We start from the raw sequence: 17157 nt of genomic DNA, 5'->3' as shown, positions 1-17157 counted from the left end.
AGTGATGCTGTGGTGGTGCTGAGTGATGCTGTGGTGGTGCTGAGTGATGCTGTGGTGGTGCTGAGTGATGCTGTGGTGGTGCTGAGTGATGCTGTGGTGGTGCTGAGTGATGCTGTGGTGGTGCTGAGTGATGCTGTGGTGGTGCTGAGTGATAATGTGGTGGTGCTGAGTGATAATGTGGTGGTGCTGAGTGATAATGTGGTGGTGCTGAGTGATAATGTGGTGGTGCTGAGTGATAATGTGGTGGTGCTGAGTGATGCTGGGGTAGCGCTGAGTGATGATGTGGTGATGCAGAGGGCAGAAAGGCACAAAAAGCAGTCTAACAAAGGGCAGAAGGGCAGAAAAACAAGGGATAAACGAGTAACAGAGGGCAGAAGGGCACAAAAACCAGTCTAACAGAGGACAGAAGGGCAGAAAAACAAGGGAAAAACGAGTCTAACAGAGGGCAGAAGGGCACAAAAAACGAGTCTAACAGAGGGCAGAAGGGCACAAAAACAAGGGAATAATAGAGGGCAGAAGGGCACAAAAAACGAGTCTAACAGAGGGCAGAAGGGCACAAAAACAAGGGGAAAATTAGTCTAACAGAGGGCAGAAGGGCACAAAAAACGAGTCTAACAGGGCAGAAGGGCACAAAAACAAGGGAATAATAGAGGGCAGAAGGGCACAAAAAACGAGTCTAACAGAGGGCAGAAGGGCACAAAAAACGATTCTAACAGGGTGCAGAATGAATCCCGCCCTGCGTATTTGTCCACGAAGATGCCACCTTTTTGTGCAATACCTCTACTCAACTGGAGAACTTTCTACTGTCTAATCAGTAAGTGCTCCCTCGTTGGCTAAATGTATAGGGACAGATTTACAATAACTGGCGCATCTCCAGGGATGCGCCAGTTATTGTGCGCCGCAGCTCGGCCACCCATGGTGCGCCGCATTTACAATGCGGCGCACCATGTGGCAAAAACGGCACAGATGCGTCACGCATCTGTACCGTAAAAGCAGCGCATTGTTGGAGCTGTGTCGTGCTTGCGACGCAGCTCCAGCAATGCTCTGGGGGGCCCTATCTCCCCAGTGCTGCATCAAGCCTTGCGCCTGCTTCAAGCAGGCGCAGGGTTTTGACGCAGCATTGGCCTAAAAGTGACTGAGTGAATTCTTGTAGATTTCACTCAGCCACTTTTAGGAGGCGTTCCTGCGCAGGAACGCCCTCCCCTGCGCCGGAACGCCTCCTGATGGCGCAGGGCTTTACAACGTGACGCATCTCTCAGATGCGTCACGTTGTTAATACCAAGCACCATGGTGCATCTTTTGTGCTGCCGCTGCGTCACAAAAGGTATCGGTAGAGGGTGGCAGTGGTGAACCAGAGGGTGGCAGTGATGAACCAGAGGGTGACCGTGATGAACCAAAGGGTGGCAGGGGTGAACCAAAGGGTGACAGTGCTGAACCAGAGGGTGGCAGGTGTGAACCAGAGGCTGGCAGTGGTGAACCAGAGGGTGGCAGTGGTGAACCAGAGGGTGGCAGTGGTGAACCAGAGGTGCTGTGATGAACCATAGGGTGGCAGTGGTGAACCATAGGGTGGCAGTGGTGAACCAGAGGGTGACAGTGCTGTACCAGAGGGTGGCAGGGGTGAACCAGAGGGTGCTGTGATGAACCAGAGGGTGCTGTGATGAACCAGAGGGTGGCCGTGGTGAACCAGAGGGTGGCCGTGGTGAACCAGAGGGTGGCCGTGGTGAACCAGAGGGTGGCCGTGGTGAACCAGAGGGTGGCCGTGGTGAACCAGAGGGTGGCCGTGGTGAACCAGAGGGTGGCCGTGGTGAACCAGAGGGTGGCCGTGGTGAACCAGAGGGTGGAAGTGGTTAACCAGAGGGTGACAGTGGTGAACTAGAGGTGCTGTGATGAACCAGAGAGTGGCAGTCGTGAACCAGAGGGTGGCAGTGGTGAACCAGAGGGTGGCAGTGGTGAACCAGAGGGTGGCAGTGGTGAACCAGAGGGTGGCAGTGGTGAACCAGAGGGTGACAGTGCTGTACCAGAGGGTGGCAGCGGTGAACCAGAGGTGCTGTGATGAACCAGAGGGTGGCAGTGGTGAACCAGAGGGTGGCAGTGGTGAACCAGAGGGTGGCAGTGGTGAACCAGAGGGTGGCAGGGGTGAACCAGAGGGTGGCAGGGGTGAACCAGAGGTGCTGTGATGAACCAGAGGGTGGCAGTGGTGAACCAGAGGGCGGCAGTGGTGAACCAGAGGGTGACAGTGCTGAACCAGAGGGTGGCAGGGGTGAACGAGAGAGTGGCAGTGCTGAACCAAAGGGAGGCAGTTGTGAACCAGAGGGTGGCAGGGGTGAACCAGAGGGTGGCAGGGGTGAACCAGAGGGTGGCAGTGATGAACCAGAGGGTGGCAGTGGTGAACCAGAGGGTGCTGTGCCCATACACAACCGCATGGGTAACTCCGCCATGCAAGCGGCCCGCGAACATGCAAAAAGCCCCGCAAACACGCAAAAAAAACCGCAAACACGCAAAAAACCCGCGAACACGCCCAAAAACAAAAATACGCAAATTCAGACGAATTCGCAGATTTTGCGGATTGCGAATTCGATTTCGCGCAAATTTCGCGGAACGCGAATTCGCAAATTTCGCCCATTCTTATTACTAAGCAAACTATGTTTAATGGAAAACAAAGTCTCATCATTCTCTTAAAAACTAGAACATTGCCTCAACACTGATTTTTATTCTGGATAATGCCTGTGCTGCTTGATGTTAATGTACCACCCACAGGCAGCCTCCAAGAATAACACCTGACATTTCAAGCTTCCTACCAACGTTTACACCCTTGTTAGGGTAGGACAGAAAATTTCACAACCCCTTGTACCACACCTCCGTTTATGGGGCGCTACCAAGCAATGGCAACTACATAAGACGCACTAAATATTGACACTGTTACTAAGGATAAATGCGTCAGATCCCATGTGAGCAGGTGTCCTATCATACAGAAACCAAAACCAAGGCTACGTAAATGCAAGTAGTATCCGCTCTAAAAACATGCAATATAAAAGTATAGTGCATAAACTTTCTCTGGCCAATTAATTTTAGAGTGCTAAAACAGGTGCATCTGTAGGCAGAAGCATGAGCTGGCCACCTCCACTTTGAAAAAGCATTAGGCTTTAATATATTTGTCCGAGAGAAAAATAAGTCAAATAATACACACATTCTAGTAATCCTGTCCTGTGAAAAGTTTTAATAATAATTTTTTTAACCTTTTGCTTCGTGCATAACAGACACTAGCATGGGCCCCGCAGCACTCAGGAGAGGACTGACAGCATCTTCTGCATCAATATAGGCAGATACTGGGAGCATCGAGCATAGACTCGTCCTCTCTCCGCCCTTTTATTGTCGTCTCAGAAAACCCAAGCATGTAGTCAGGAAGGCAAAATGCGGCGCACCCTCAGAAATGGCAAACAAGAACAGAATTACAAGTAGACCTAAGTGGAATAGCGGCCATCTTACAAGAGCAGTGGAATGGTATAAGTACGCCCGCTCCCGACTAACGCCATATTTTTGACAACATAGGAGCATAATACTAGGCGGGGATTGTGGGATGGGTGTAATCCTCTCACTTTGAAGTCAAAGAAAATAATTTAAAGAGGTCCTTCGAAAACAGTGTCTGACATTCTATGTGAAGCGATATCAATAAAAATTACAACCGTGTTTACCCAACTCGAATCCACTGAAAATGTCAAGGGCACGTGTGAAATGCTCTTAGAGAAAGTAGAAAAGTTCTCCCTAAACAGATGATATAATGGAACAAGTTGAAGTCTACAACTATTGGGGCACTGCCCCGAGGGAGTGAACAACCGACCAAAAGGAGCGACAAATAGGAAAGGTTAACCACTTGGAAGGAGGAATTTTAAAGGACACTCAAATTAACAAATTAGAAGCAATCAGCTGGGTGTAAGCCCACAAAGTATATACATGTCTTGAAGAGGCCCGCTCAAGCCCTGTCTAGGCTCAACCTAAAAAAAGGTGAGGACTTCCTTTCTGTGCATCCGCATGACGGTTCATCTTTTGTTTATACTATTGAGAGGTGCCTACAATACAGTGTAAGACACCTCAGTGGGCTATAAAGGCCTTTATGTGCCTCTAGTGTGATGTGGTAGGACATAGGCAAAGGTCTGTAACAAGGCATGTAAAATGATTCTCACCATGTGCTGTATTCAAAAGTGAAATAAACAGAACTCCAACAAATCAAATGTCAGTGAGTTTTAAAGAAACAACTAATAGCTATCTGCATCTTGTTACAAAAAAATAGAGAATTGGAACTTTTTACAAAGTAGAAAAGTGAACTTTGAACTAGCTATGTTGCGAAACACAAAGAAAGGGCAGGAGCAGAGGACAAAAGGAAAAACATAGGAGGAGGGAAGAAGGATAAGGTGAGAGAGATGAAGAGACAGGAGTTTAGCAAATGAATGGTGAAGACAAGTGAGAGTAGGATGAAAAAGCAGCAGCTGCAAAGTTGAGGATGAGGTGAATGGCGAAGAGTGGAGAGAGAGGGGTAGGTTGAGAAGAGTTAAGAAAAACATAACAGATGGAGTAGGGGTTGTAGGTCAAGTTAGAGTTAACAAGTAGGTTTTCAATAATTTTATGTATTTGAAAAGGTCTTATTCCGCTTAGGTCTTTAGGCAGCCAAAGCATTCAGTGGCCAGCTATGTAGCTACTATAATGTTTCATTGATTGTGGGAGACTGTCCTAATGTATCAATGACTGTAAAACATCTCAGAACTCCTGCCAGCTTCTCCATAGTGCCTGCTGCAATCTTTTGTCATTTGCCATCACAGCTAAGCCATGCACTACAACATCCGGCACAGCCCAATTTTAACTCTTGACTAATTATGAGTGACCAGGGTAGGAGGTTGCTCACTCTGTCTCTTGCCAGGTCTCCTGTAAATAAGTAATAGTTAGATGTTACGGTGTGCAGCCTCACAGTAATGCTGTTTGTGACATGTTGCTCAAGGGAAGGAAAGTTTACAGTTTAATCATTTATAAGCAGCAGACATGTGTCTGAGATTATGGTTCACTGTCTCTCTATTGTTAGTGATGGCCTGAGCATTCTGGGTTTCCTTTAAGTCTTAAATGTTTAACCAGGCCAAGTTGTCTAAATTAGGGAGCATGTGTATTATATTTAAGGCCATCATTCTCCTCAGTCTCTTCATGTCGCAGTTTAAATTTAATCTGCCAGCGACAGTGTTGAATTCAATGAAGAAATCAAGATGACTTATTCCAACGAGAACTCCAAACACAGTCATGTTTTCATACTGCCAGATAAAAATATATATGTATTGTGTTTGCATTAGGAGTATAAACATTTGCATATAGGTTCCACCTTATAGTTTCCACCTTTGTATTTTATCCGAAACAAAATACATTAGATAGGCAAAATATTTGCCATATATTGAACGTCTAAAATTCTAAAACTTAAATCACTGGCATTTGTAAAGCTATTCATTTGATTATGAAGCATTACTTTTGACATTTTGTTTATTTTGTTTGTAGAGCTATGCACCAAAAATACAAAGAATGTGTGAGTCCATGGGATACTTTTTTCAGGCTATTCATTTTCCTGTCGAGAGTGAAAGTCGCTATCTGGCGCTGAGAAAATTGGAAATCGAGAAAAGTTCTCTAGTAATTCTGTTTGTACATACCTCTTTGCCCAGGTAAGATGGTTCATCAGCTTTAAAGAGATTGGTTATTCCATTGAGCAATAGTGACTGACTACTTAAAATGGTCACTATTCTTAAAATGATCGACAGTCTTTGCCTCATACGCATTTCTGTAATATTTTAACAAGTTTTACGTCTGGCTTTGGGCTAGATAGTCCAGAAACTCCCGGAGCTCTTGTAATCCTCACAGAGAAAAGGGATTGTTGATGTAAATCATTGGAATGTGTATGGTTTTCTAGACTTTGCGATTGGTGCTTTATAACTAAATCATACACGACTTTCAGCTTAGCTGTTGCACCACACATTTGGCATTTGTCACTCCTGCATTATATTTGAAGTGCTCCTGTTCTTGCAGCAGCCATATTGGGGTCAGGCAGTGTTGGAATTGGTCCGATATCTACCTGTATGCTGTGTGATTGCCATGTCTTTGTTATTGAGGGTGACTAAGAAAATGTAAACCAGCATCAAGCATGGGTATCATTAACTTAGTGATTCTAGTATTAAATAATAATTAATCCCAAATCTTTTTTCCCAAATGTAAAGGTCTATTGCCATTCTCATGTTCCAAAAATGGAAATCCAAGTGCTCACTCATTGATCCTGTCAGTCACTGATTCTCCTGTCTCTTGTGCTTCCACCATAGAGTTCAGTAGATAGTTACCAGAGCAAATATGCTTGAATAACAATCTTTCTTTGTTGTGAAACAAAGAGATTGTAATAGCTGCTTAATTATGTTTTGTAATCCAAATTTAGTACACTTTCCATTCAGTTACCTGATGAGCCTCATCGTGCAGAAATAAACAAACCTTAATGTGCAGCAGCTGAAAGTGATCTAAATAAAACGCAGTTTGACCGGGTGCAGCACTGCATAAACCATGACCCTACCGAGTCATCATGAACAAAACATGTCTCAGTGTCAAGAACCATTAACTTGTGATGTTATTTTGGAGTAGCTAAGGTCGCAAGAGCCTGCCCTATTTTGTGAGTGTTACTGCCAATGAAAAGCGTACATATGAGGCATGATGTTGAATATTACTCGTATATAATGCTGTAGTGGTCAGGCATACCTATAATGATGAATGAGCTTTGTGTGTATATATGGGCACCTTTCACACAAAAGCCAGTTGTATTGAATTTGTCAATGTTGTTGAACTTGTAAGGAGGGAGATTTTTTTTTTCAGCAGTAAGTGGATACAAATGCCCTGCATCCTGGCAGGGCGAATTCTTCTTCTATGACATAGTACTGAAGCTTTGTCCCTGGCTTAGTGGCACCTTTTCATGTAAGCAGTGCAAGGTAGTGTCACAGATTGCAAAGAGTCGATCATAGGTGACATCTGGTGTGCCTAATGGCGCCTGCCAGGTTGTGAGTATTCATATTTGCTGGCCCCATGTACTGTATTTATGCCCTCCCAGGTAACCTAAACACATTTGTACAAGAGGTACACGGGAAAATGCAGAGAAAAATATTCTTTTATCTTTTAATTATGTATTCTGCTTTAAAATGCAACTGTCACTATATCTGGCATTTCTTTCTCATTACTAATGGGTTTTGTTCATTACTTTTTTCTTTGCACACTTTGCCAGACTAAGGGCCTGATTAGGACATTGCGGTACAAAAGGGGGTGGTGATGGACGGAGCATCTGAACCAATCAAACACTCACATCCAGTCAACAGATCTGGGTTTAACACCTTGCATGCTGATGACGGCCCCCAGCCGTCATGCACTACGGCGCTTGTGTGCTGATGACGGCTGGGGGCTGTCATGAACCCGCCCACTTGCGATTTTGTCGCACAGGCGCAGAATCGCTGCCGCATAGAAGGGGTTAATCCATCACCGTTCTATAGCCTACTCTGCCACACCAGTTCAGACATCGCCATATGCAAATCAGTCTGACCCTGTGCCTCATGGGTACAGTCCAGCCCGAACTGCCAAGCCATGCCTTCCCTGGACCGGAAACAAGCTTCCTAGGACCGGTTTCTGGCATTTCAACCGTCTTCAGCCCGGCTTGCTTGAATCCAGTGGCAAAGTGAGCAAGGGACTCACGTCTGAGCATACCCTGCCAACTTATGGCGAACAAAGCGGTACAAAAGGGGGTGGTGATGGACGGACCATCTGAACCAATCAAACACTCACACCCAGTCAACAGATCTGGGTTTAATCCATCACCTTTCTTTAGCCCACTCTGCCACCCCAGTTCAGACATGACCATATGCAAATCAGTCTGACCCTGTGCCTAATGAGAATAGTCCAGCCCGAACTGCCAAGCCATGCCTTCCCTGGACCGGAAACAAGCTTCCTATGACCGGTTCCTGGCATTTCAGCCGTCTTCAACCAGGCTTGCTTGAATCCAGTGGCAAAGTGAGCAAGGGACTCGTGTCTGAGCATACCCTGCCAATTTATGGCGAACAAAGCGGTCCATCACCACCCCCTTTTGTACCACTTTGTTCGCCATAAGTTGGCAGGGTATGCTGGCTGTAATGCCAGAAACCGGTCCTAGGAAGCTTGAATCCGGTCCAGGGAAGGCATGGCTTGGCAGTTCGGGCTGGACTGTTCCCATGAGGCACAGGGTCAGACTGATTTGCATATGGCCATGTCTGAACTGGGGTGGCAGAGTGGGCTAAAGAACGGTGATGGATTAAACCCAGATCTGTTGACTGGGTTTGAGTGTTTGATTGGTTCAGATGCTCCGTCCATCACCACCCCCCTTTTGTACCGCCTTGATTAGGACATTGGCGGTCCATCTGCTGGACCTCTGATGCCGTGGTTGGGAGATCACCGGGCAGCCTGCGGTATTCAGACTGCCGTATTACGAGTGTAACGCTGGGCCGGCGGTACGAAGTCGGTAGTCCCACGGTGGCGGCATGTCTCGCACCTGCTGCACATCTGTGTGCCATGCACCATGTTGTGCATGGCACACAATGCAGGTGCGACAGTGCATGGATTGGAAGGGGAGGGGGTACCATATGTGCCACCATGCACTGCTCCCCTGGGGGCCCCTTCCTTCCCTTTCTGCAATCCAGGAAAATGCTGTGGACCTGGGAAGACGTAATCTCGACAGCGGTGCCTGCCTCCGCTGCGCTGCCATTCATAGCTGCCTTTGCCTACATGGCACCGTCGGGTTCCAAGATCCTGGTGGTGAGGTTGCGAGCTGGTGGCAGTTCAACCACCAAATTTGTAATCTGGCGGTCAGACCACCTAGGTTCTGGCAGTTGGACCGCCACCACCGGATTTGCGGTCCACGTACTGCTGTACTCCTAATAAGGCTACTAGATACGCCTGAATTTCTTTGGAGAATTGTTTACAGTCTACCTTTTGCCTAAACCCCAACGTTTTGATTCTTCACAGTTCCTACCAAGGAACTAATATTGAGGATCTCTAATGTTTAATGGCATGTGCTGCCTTGCGTGTATGTGAGTACTTGGTCTCTGCATATGCTTTAGAAATATATATCTGTAAAGCATCTCTCTTTTAAAAATTCCTTCCAAATACCTGCTTCCTATCCAATATCTGCTAGACTGTATCCAGCAGGGTGTCTGCCTTCAGTACACGGGGTGGGGGGAGGAATGCAAAATTTGGGTTAACATCTTACTGTGACATATTCCTGTTTAGATTATTTATAAGTACTTTTACCCTTATTCCTTACTATCTGATTAGGCCCATGTGAGCCATTTTATCAATAATGCCTGCCCAAATGAATGGTGTCCTACACCCTTGGTTAGGATAATTGTATAAATTCATAAAGCGCTACAAGATCATACACATTTTTAGAAATGTTTTAATGTGCTGTACAGTGCTAGACAAATAAATATCAATGTTTCTCATTGTTGGTTGTTGAATATACTGCGAAATATTTGATACTGAGACAAAAACTCTGTCCCCAAAAACTGTCCCCATCCTATAGCAGTTTGTTGGAAGACTGTGACGAAGCCTTCATAAAGAATAGTGAATCAAAGCCTCGACTGATCTATCACAGAAGGGAAGAGGGCCAGGACTGCTCAGAGTCTGTGCAGCAGCTGATGGAGCAGGATGAAAATAAAACCAACAAAACTAAGGTAACGCATGCATGGGGGTACATGTGCGTACTGGTGTGTACGACTTCAGTGATACTCTCAGTAGACCTCTTGTTTGTGTTATGCCCCTGCCAGTAGGTTGGAGTAGTAACTGACCAGTTGATTAAGGTGGCAGTGGTGGAACTAAGGCATCACAAGGGCTAGTTGGTCCCCTTTTTTTCCCCCCAACCCCCAGCAGTCCCACAGTAATGGAAGGCGAGCCAGTGTTCCCAGGACAAAGGCCAACTCCTCCATTTATGATCACACACAACTATGAGTAGTGATTAAGCAGAGGTAAGACCCACTAAGAAAAGAGCCTCCATTTTCTCTGCAGCTGAAAGAGAACCATCTCCAGGACAACCTGTGAAGAGGCCAGTGGCTCTCATAGCAAGGGAGAAACTGTCCTTGGATCTGGGTATGTCCAATGAGAAAACTAGATAGCTTTCAAAAAGATATTTTATTCTATAGTGCAATAGTAGGGCTTCTGAGTCTGAAAGCAGCGATAATCCAAACTGGAGTCAATTGCGTGGATTAACAAAAGATGTAAGAGTCTTAGTGGCCCCCTCACCAACCTTCATGATCCCAATATTCTTTGCTCAGTTTACATCCACGAAAGAACAGCGTATGCAGCTAACATGAATGCTTTGGATGGTAGTGGAGGTGAAAGGCTCTGAAGGCAGAGACTGAAGTTCTTCTTACTTCTCAGGTGAATCCTGATTTTGCTGGATCACCTCAAACATCCGAAGAGGACGAGCCGTTTAGTATCACATAATCATAGCACACAAATGCCACATTGAAGAAGTTCCTGAGAAGCAGATTTTAAGATTGGCTTCCCGCAACACTGGAAGTTAAAACTGTAGGAGAGTGGGGTCTGCAATCCTATGGTCACCCCAGATTTTTGCTTTTTGCTTCACTGGTTTACGACTTTCCCTGGCTGTGGTCCTGCTAATCAGACCCACAGCCTAGCTGTTCTCTCTCTAAATTGACAACCATGTACTTTAGGTGCATTTACCAATTGGTACTGGGCCACCTTATCAGTCCCTGTACCCAGGGCATAGGTGTACCCAGGGCCTACCAGGGGCTGAAGCATGTATTATGCCACCCCTGGCTGGCCTTCTAAATCTGACACAACTGGCTGCATGACAGCTGGGGCAAGGTGGTGTAAACACCCTTTGCTATAGATATAGTATACCTATATCTAACCCTAAAATGGACACATATATTCCTATCAGTCACTCCTATGGAAGGCCTTAACAATCCTGAAGGCAGAGTGCTTGGAATTATGTGAGACGGTGCTCTGGCATGAGCTGAGCCCGTTTGCACCAAGTCCTAATAGCTGTTCCATGATCACGCTATACCATATACTCTTAAGTGCATTATAATCCTCGCGGTTAAATGCTAACTCTGGTATAACATTATCAAAACATGTCGAGTAAGGGGTCATACGATTTGGAATACTACCCCCTCGCCAATTCTGGCGACGGGGGTAGCATTCCACCCTTCTAGAGGGACACGACATGTATGTAACTGAGAACCCCAGTTAAAGTTAACTCGAGCCTTGGCATCACAAAATGGATGCTGCCACCACAGACACAAGTCTGACCTCCTGCTGCTGGGAGTCCTTCCAGCGAGGATGGCTTGGACAAAGGGTTTCCTGCCTTGGGAGGTGCTAGCACCACCCCAGACAGGATTTTGTGTATTGAGGTAGGGAGGCCTGAAAGGAATGAGACATGCCTGGGGCACACAAGGTGCCCTGTGCATACACCGGTTCAAACCAGTTGCTGGGGCATCCCTGCCCCAGCTCTGGCGGGAAACCGGACAAAGGATAGGGGGTGTAACCACCCCCCTTCCTGGTCCCACCCAGGGGAGGGACCTAGTCAGTAGTGCAGCCCCCTTTAGGAGAATAAAGGTAGGAGCTGGTCCCATTCCAAATTAGATTATCCTGAACTATTCAAGAAGAAGAAACTCTGGCCTTCGACGTTCTGCTCCACAGACGACTGAAGAATCTCCCTTGTGGACAAGGAGTATCCACCCTGCAACTGCAGGCACCATCAAGCGTCCAGCGGTTTCACTTTGTCATCTTCCCTCGAGGATCCAGACTTCAGAGCCCGATGAGACCCGGATTCCCAGACCTCTCCGACCTCAACCTGCATCTACAGCAAAGCTGAGACCCGTGGGTGCGAAGAGACACGTGGGACCGGCCATCTTGAACGAACCTGCACTTTGCTTCCAGCACGACTCCCGAGGTAAACTCGACCAAGTGCTTTGGGGACTGAGAAGCCCCAACCCCGAGCAGCCCCTGCACCGAAGCTCAGCCCTCCAGCATCCACGAGATCTGCGTGGGGCCCTTCTGCTTTGTTGCTGCTCGACGCGTTGTCTGGTCACTTGCCGGCTGGCTAGTGACCTCCCAGACGACGAACCTGTGAATTTCCACTGCTGATGTGGTTGCTCCAGATTGGCCCTTGCTCCCTTCCAAAAGAGGGGCACCCCGGACTCTCATAGTCCGCACCAGACGCTTTCTTCACTCACCGCGTGGGTTGCCTTTGCCAAGGCCTGTTGCCTCCAATTCCGGATCCAACACCGCCGACAGCGAGAGCCTGCGTGGGACAGCTCGTGCCTCCATCCTGGTCGTCAAAGACACCTCCTGGTCCACGTGGCTGCAGAGTCAAGCGTCCACTCTTCACCTGAACACGACGACGACATCTGGTTCCTTCCTGGTTCCACTCCAGTCACTGGCTAGTGACTGTGAACATTGTCCCCTCTGCTTTCAGGTTTCCTTCTTCAACAATCCACCCTTGGATTGCACCGGACATCTTCCTCCTGGTCGCCTGCAGCATCTTTTCTTTCAGGCTCCATTGACTTCAACGCGAGAACCCGACGCACTTTGAACCCTATGCACCCGCGGCCCGTGGGTGAGGTAACAAGAGCATTTCGGTGCTCAAGGGTAGTTTAACTGTCCTAGTGTTCAGTTCCACAGTCGTTTTAGTCCTATCTAGTCAGGATTGTCCGTACTCACCTTTTTCTTAAACTGTACTGTCCATAGACGTTGTTACGCATCTCGCGTGTGAGTTCACACTCTGCACACGCGTTCCGTGGGCCTCCTATTACTTACCTAGTGTTAGTGTAACGTGGTCCCACCGATCCTACAGCCTCTGGACAGCTCCATTCGAACTATTGACTTTCACATTCCACTTACTTAGTATATGGTTTGTCGTGCCCCTAGGGCACCATTGTAATTTTGTGCAACTTGTCGTATTTTTCGTAAGTGATTGTCATGTGCTTAGCCCTCTGACCTCATAAAGAGTTCGGAGGTGTTGTTATTAATAAATATACTGTTTATTTTCATAACAACCTGTGTGGTGTCCTTTCATCTGGTATTCAAGGGGTTATATTGTGGTAAAACAGCTGGCTTCACATGCCAAAAGAGTTTAGCCTAAGACTGCTTTGTCCATGCTACCATTAGGATAGCTGGTCTATAAGGTTGACTTACAACCAATCACCATAAGGGTTGTTTGGACTGATACAAGGTGATCACTAGAACTAGTGAGCATCATATATCAGGCCAACTTCTCACAAAAACTAGCAAGTGAAAAATTATATTGTAGTCATTTCAGAGAAAGTGGTTCGTTCAGGTACTTTCGAAAAAAATGGCAGGGCCAAAAATCCACGTCTCAGATTAATTTGCCATGAAACTGAGAGTCCAACATGGTGAAAAAAACTCCAATGTTCAAGTTGAGGTAGCAGATTAATGTATTGCATATTAATGAAATAGGTAACGATATTAAAATTGACAATGGTATGTGTTCTTACCAGGCAGCACGTTTTAGATCAAGAAGTATGGCCTACCTGAAATGTGTCTTTGAAAAGCTGTTAAACCTACCTCCTCTACCCACCTTCTTATGCCCAGAATACCCCAGATACTCGAACAGATAGACACACCAAAGGATAAAAGTATATTTCCACTACAATGTTTCAACATTCACCTTCCTCAGGTAGTACAAGATGGTTTGCTCAGTGGCTGCACAGATGACACTGCTGGATTTTCAATAAGCATCATGAGTGAAGATTCAGTTGGATTTTAAGTAATCTGCCACTTTGCTGTGCATTAAATAAAGTGCCTGTCTTCCTAGAGGTCTGGTGTGCGGAGTTCCTCTTTGTATGTGGATAAAGAAGTTGATGTATATATAGGTTTGTTCCATCCCCTAGCATCGAGGCCGCCCTGTTGACGTTAAGGCACGCATGCAGGGAAAATCGTGTTGGATGTGTAAATTATGTGAGCCTGACCCACCTGCATTGCACCAAAACAAAGGAGGTATGGTAATGAAACCTTACCGATTTAGTGGAGGTAACAGTGAGGCAAGGGAGTGAAAAAAAGGACTTCTATGTCTGTGTGCGTTTCAGGAGATAATCACCAGAGTGACAGCATGGCAATTATAGGAATTAATCCGCATATTAAAATTATAATTTAAAGAAATCCAAGGACTGCGATGCTCCTGTGAAGAGGAATTACTAATGGGAAAGTGAATTCCAAAATGGAAATACAGAGACTAGACTTTCAATATTGCATTCTTGGGATTGTAGTACTGTGAGACTACTTTGAAACCTAGTAGTCTCAAATAGGCATATAAAGTCACATTGTAAACACAGCGATCAATTAGATGGCTCACCTGTAAACAAGGCTCTAACATGAGCAGAAATGTGTTAGTATTAAAGGATTTAAGCAAGCTGCCTCTTTGCTGTGCATCAAATAAAGAACCTGTCTTCATGGAGGTCCGGTGTGCGTGTGAATATATGTCATATATATATATATATTACCTATTGGCGGTCGCCAGTAGGTAGTTATAGTTAGGACCTTGTTTCTATTCAAAAAGCATTTTTTCTTTTCCCAATAACTTTGGCACTGGTTGATGAATCTTCGTGAAATTTTAAAAACTAGTGGGGCGCTCTGGTCAGCTCCTATCTTGTAAGTTTTGAGGTGATTCAGCAAGTGGGGGCCGAGAAAAAATGGGGGGATCCCAAAACATGTTTTCTCCATGTTCATTCCCATTGGAAACTTTAGACACGGCTACAGCCCAAACTGCTGAACGGAATTACACCAAATTTGGCAAAAACGTAGCCCTTGGTTCAGAAAGAGATCTCTTATTAAATGGTATAAATCTGTTCAGTAGTTCCTGAGAAATTCAAAACTAAAAGTTTTGATATTTAGAGGCACGGAGTATCCACGCACGCTCCGTACCACGAGCTTTATGCTAATTGGCTGTCAACACTCCAAACCAGGAAGTGTTGGCAGCCATCTTATGCCTCAGTACAACTGAAGCACAAGAAAACAGTAAAACAAACGCGCAAAACAAGAAAAGGGGGCAGAGTAGAAACATCCTGACCCCCTAGGCCTGCTCAGGGGTCCCAAAAGACATTTTTTTTTAATCGGCCGAATTCGGGGGTGCGCGAATCCGGCTGAGAAAAAAAAAAAAAAACGAAGCACAGACTCCCGCGCTACGTTGCATTAAAGCCCCCGGGTGGGCCAGGTCCTGGGGGCAGAGAAAAAAGTGTGGGGGGCCCCAATCCCCTCCACACTGCCCCAGGTATCGCCACCTCCCCGGGGCAATATTAATGAGTTGCGGGTAAGTGTAAATTATGCGAGACAGTATTGACATCATGACCATTTCACGTGTGCATGTATAATATGCATCCTTCACATGGTATTTGTGATGTAAAACTCAGTAAAAGATTTAAACAAACCGGTTTAGAAATAATCTGCAACTTTGGCAATAGCAGACCTAATGTGCTGTATTAAAATATTTTCCTGTCGTGTGAATGAGGAGTTCCCTGTGCATGATGGCCTTTATCCGTGTAGAACACACCATGCCCAGTTGAAGCCAGTAACCTCACTGTAGGTCCATGGACACTTTAGGAACAGTTTCTGATTGTGCATCTTTTAATTGTGTATAAAATATATGCAGAAAGTATTGTTATTGAATATAATTTACTTTTTACATACATACTTCTTTGACCTTTCCTAGTCTCTAAACTGTTGTGCTATCCATTGCATTCGTTTAGGTCATCACTCATGGTGGAGACCCTGAAGAGGGTGCATGTCTAACTTATAATCATGTGGAGCGGATCATTAAGCAGGTATAGTGTTTGACTGGTTGTATTTCCTTACAGAATAAATGAAAATATTTGTTTTCTAATTATGGTTAATGACACATACGGATAATCTTTGGTCTTCACTGCAGGTCTTTAATGATATATGAGAGTAAACGAATAGCTAGATGGCTAGTAAGGCACTCCAGTCCTATGCTTGATATATTATGTATATCCTGGCCAAGTTACAGCAGCAGTTTTGGCAATAATCTCTGCACACCTATGTTGTCCTCTTGAATACTGAATTACCGAATGGTGGAAGCCTCCAAAATAACCCACCACCCAATCATCCTCACATTTCACGTAACCATGTGGTAGGAATGTGAATGCACACACATTGGGCCGCATTCACAAAGTTTAACAGAAGTAGTCAAAAAAATTATAGGTCCAATTAGTGACGCTTGAGTCATTGAATTAAAAGCCATTTCCTCTTCTCGGTTCGCATTCATCACAATAATCCACCCTAATACATAGGTCTTAGGAACTTTGGTCCATATCTTGCCTTCTGTGTGAACCCAGGTATCATGTTGCTTCCAAGATTCCATGCAGTAACACATCATTAAATGACATAGAAGACTCTAAGAACTCTGTCACTAACAATAGTAGCTGAACAATTTTCTGTCCCTTAAATCTAACCTCCATAGAATAGGAAATAGCTTAATCAGATATGTGCACAATACCTGACCAGTAGCTACGAACAAACCCTCTGGTGGAGCATGTCATCTCACCAAAATATTGTTTATATAAACATACACAACATTATGGATGTAAGAATAGGAATTAATTGCAGATAGCAATGAAGGAAATATGTCCTAGGGGGCCTTGCTCTGGCTTGGCCTAATGATCACCAAGCGAGAATTAACAGTTTTGGAAGAATAAGGAGGCTCCATCTGTTGTTAAATGAGTCAAGGGAATGGAACATTTCATGGGTTTAGAATACAGTATATTTGATTAGACGTTGCCCCAGAAACATCACAAGATAAGGAAAGATTGGGCCAGTCATGGAGGGGATATTGCTAGAACTGTTCTCAGCCAGACCATTGTCCATGGATAGTTTTTCACACTTTTGCAGTGTAGATTAGGTAGCTTTTGGGGTGGGTGAGGGTCTCGAGGGCTGAGGTGACGGGTCGCTTTGTGTTTTTTGTTTGCTCATGTTATGGAAGTTTGACGTTTTCCTTCCTATTTGGTTAAAATCAATAAAAATGTTTTAAAAAGTTTTTTAAAGCCCCACCATTTCGGCAGATGAAACGCATTGCTTTACTAAAAT

The 17157-nt window shown here is 45.6% G+C and overlaps 1 protein-coding gene across 2 annotated transcripts in view; it reads left to right on the top strand.

Annotated features, from left to right (window-relative positions):
* NPHP3 (nephrocystin 3) overlaps positions 1-17157 on the top strand; it is a 405841-nt gene that overhangs the window by 191524 nt on the left and 197160 nt on the right. For both annotated transcript variants that reach the window (XM_078663854.1, XM_078663855.1), the window contains 3 exons: positions 5530-5690; positions 9599-9749; positions 15804-15878. In XM_078663854.1, the coding sequence (XP_078519980.1) occupies positions 5530-5690; positions 9599-9749; positions 15804-15878 (387 nt within the window). The remainder of the gene's footprint in view (positions 1-5529; positions 5691-9598; positions 9750-15803; positions 15879-17157) is intronic.

This window comes from Lissotriton helveticus, chromosome 10 (genome assembly GCF_964261635.1).
Source record: "Lissotriton helveticus chromosome 10, aLisHel1.1, whole genome shotgun sequence".
In the NCBI taxonomy this organism is placed as follows: Eukaryota; Metazoa; Chordata; class Amphibia; order Caudata; family Salamandridae; genus Lissotriton; species Lissotriton helveticus.
This window is presented reverse-complemented; position numbering and strand designations above follow the sequence as displayed.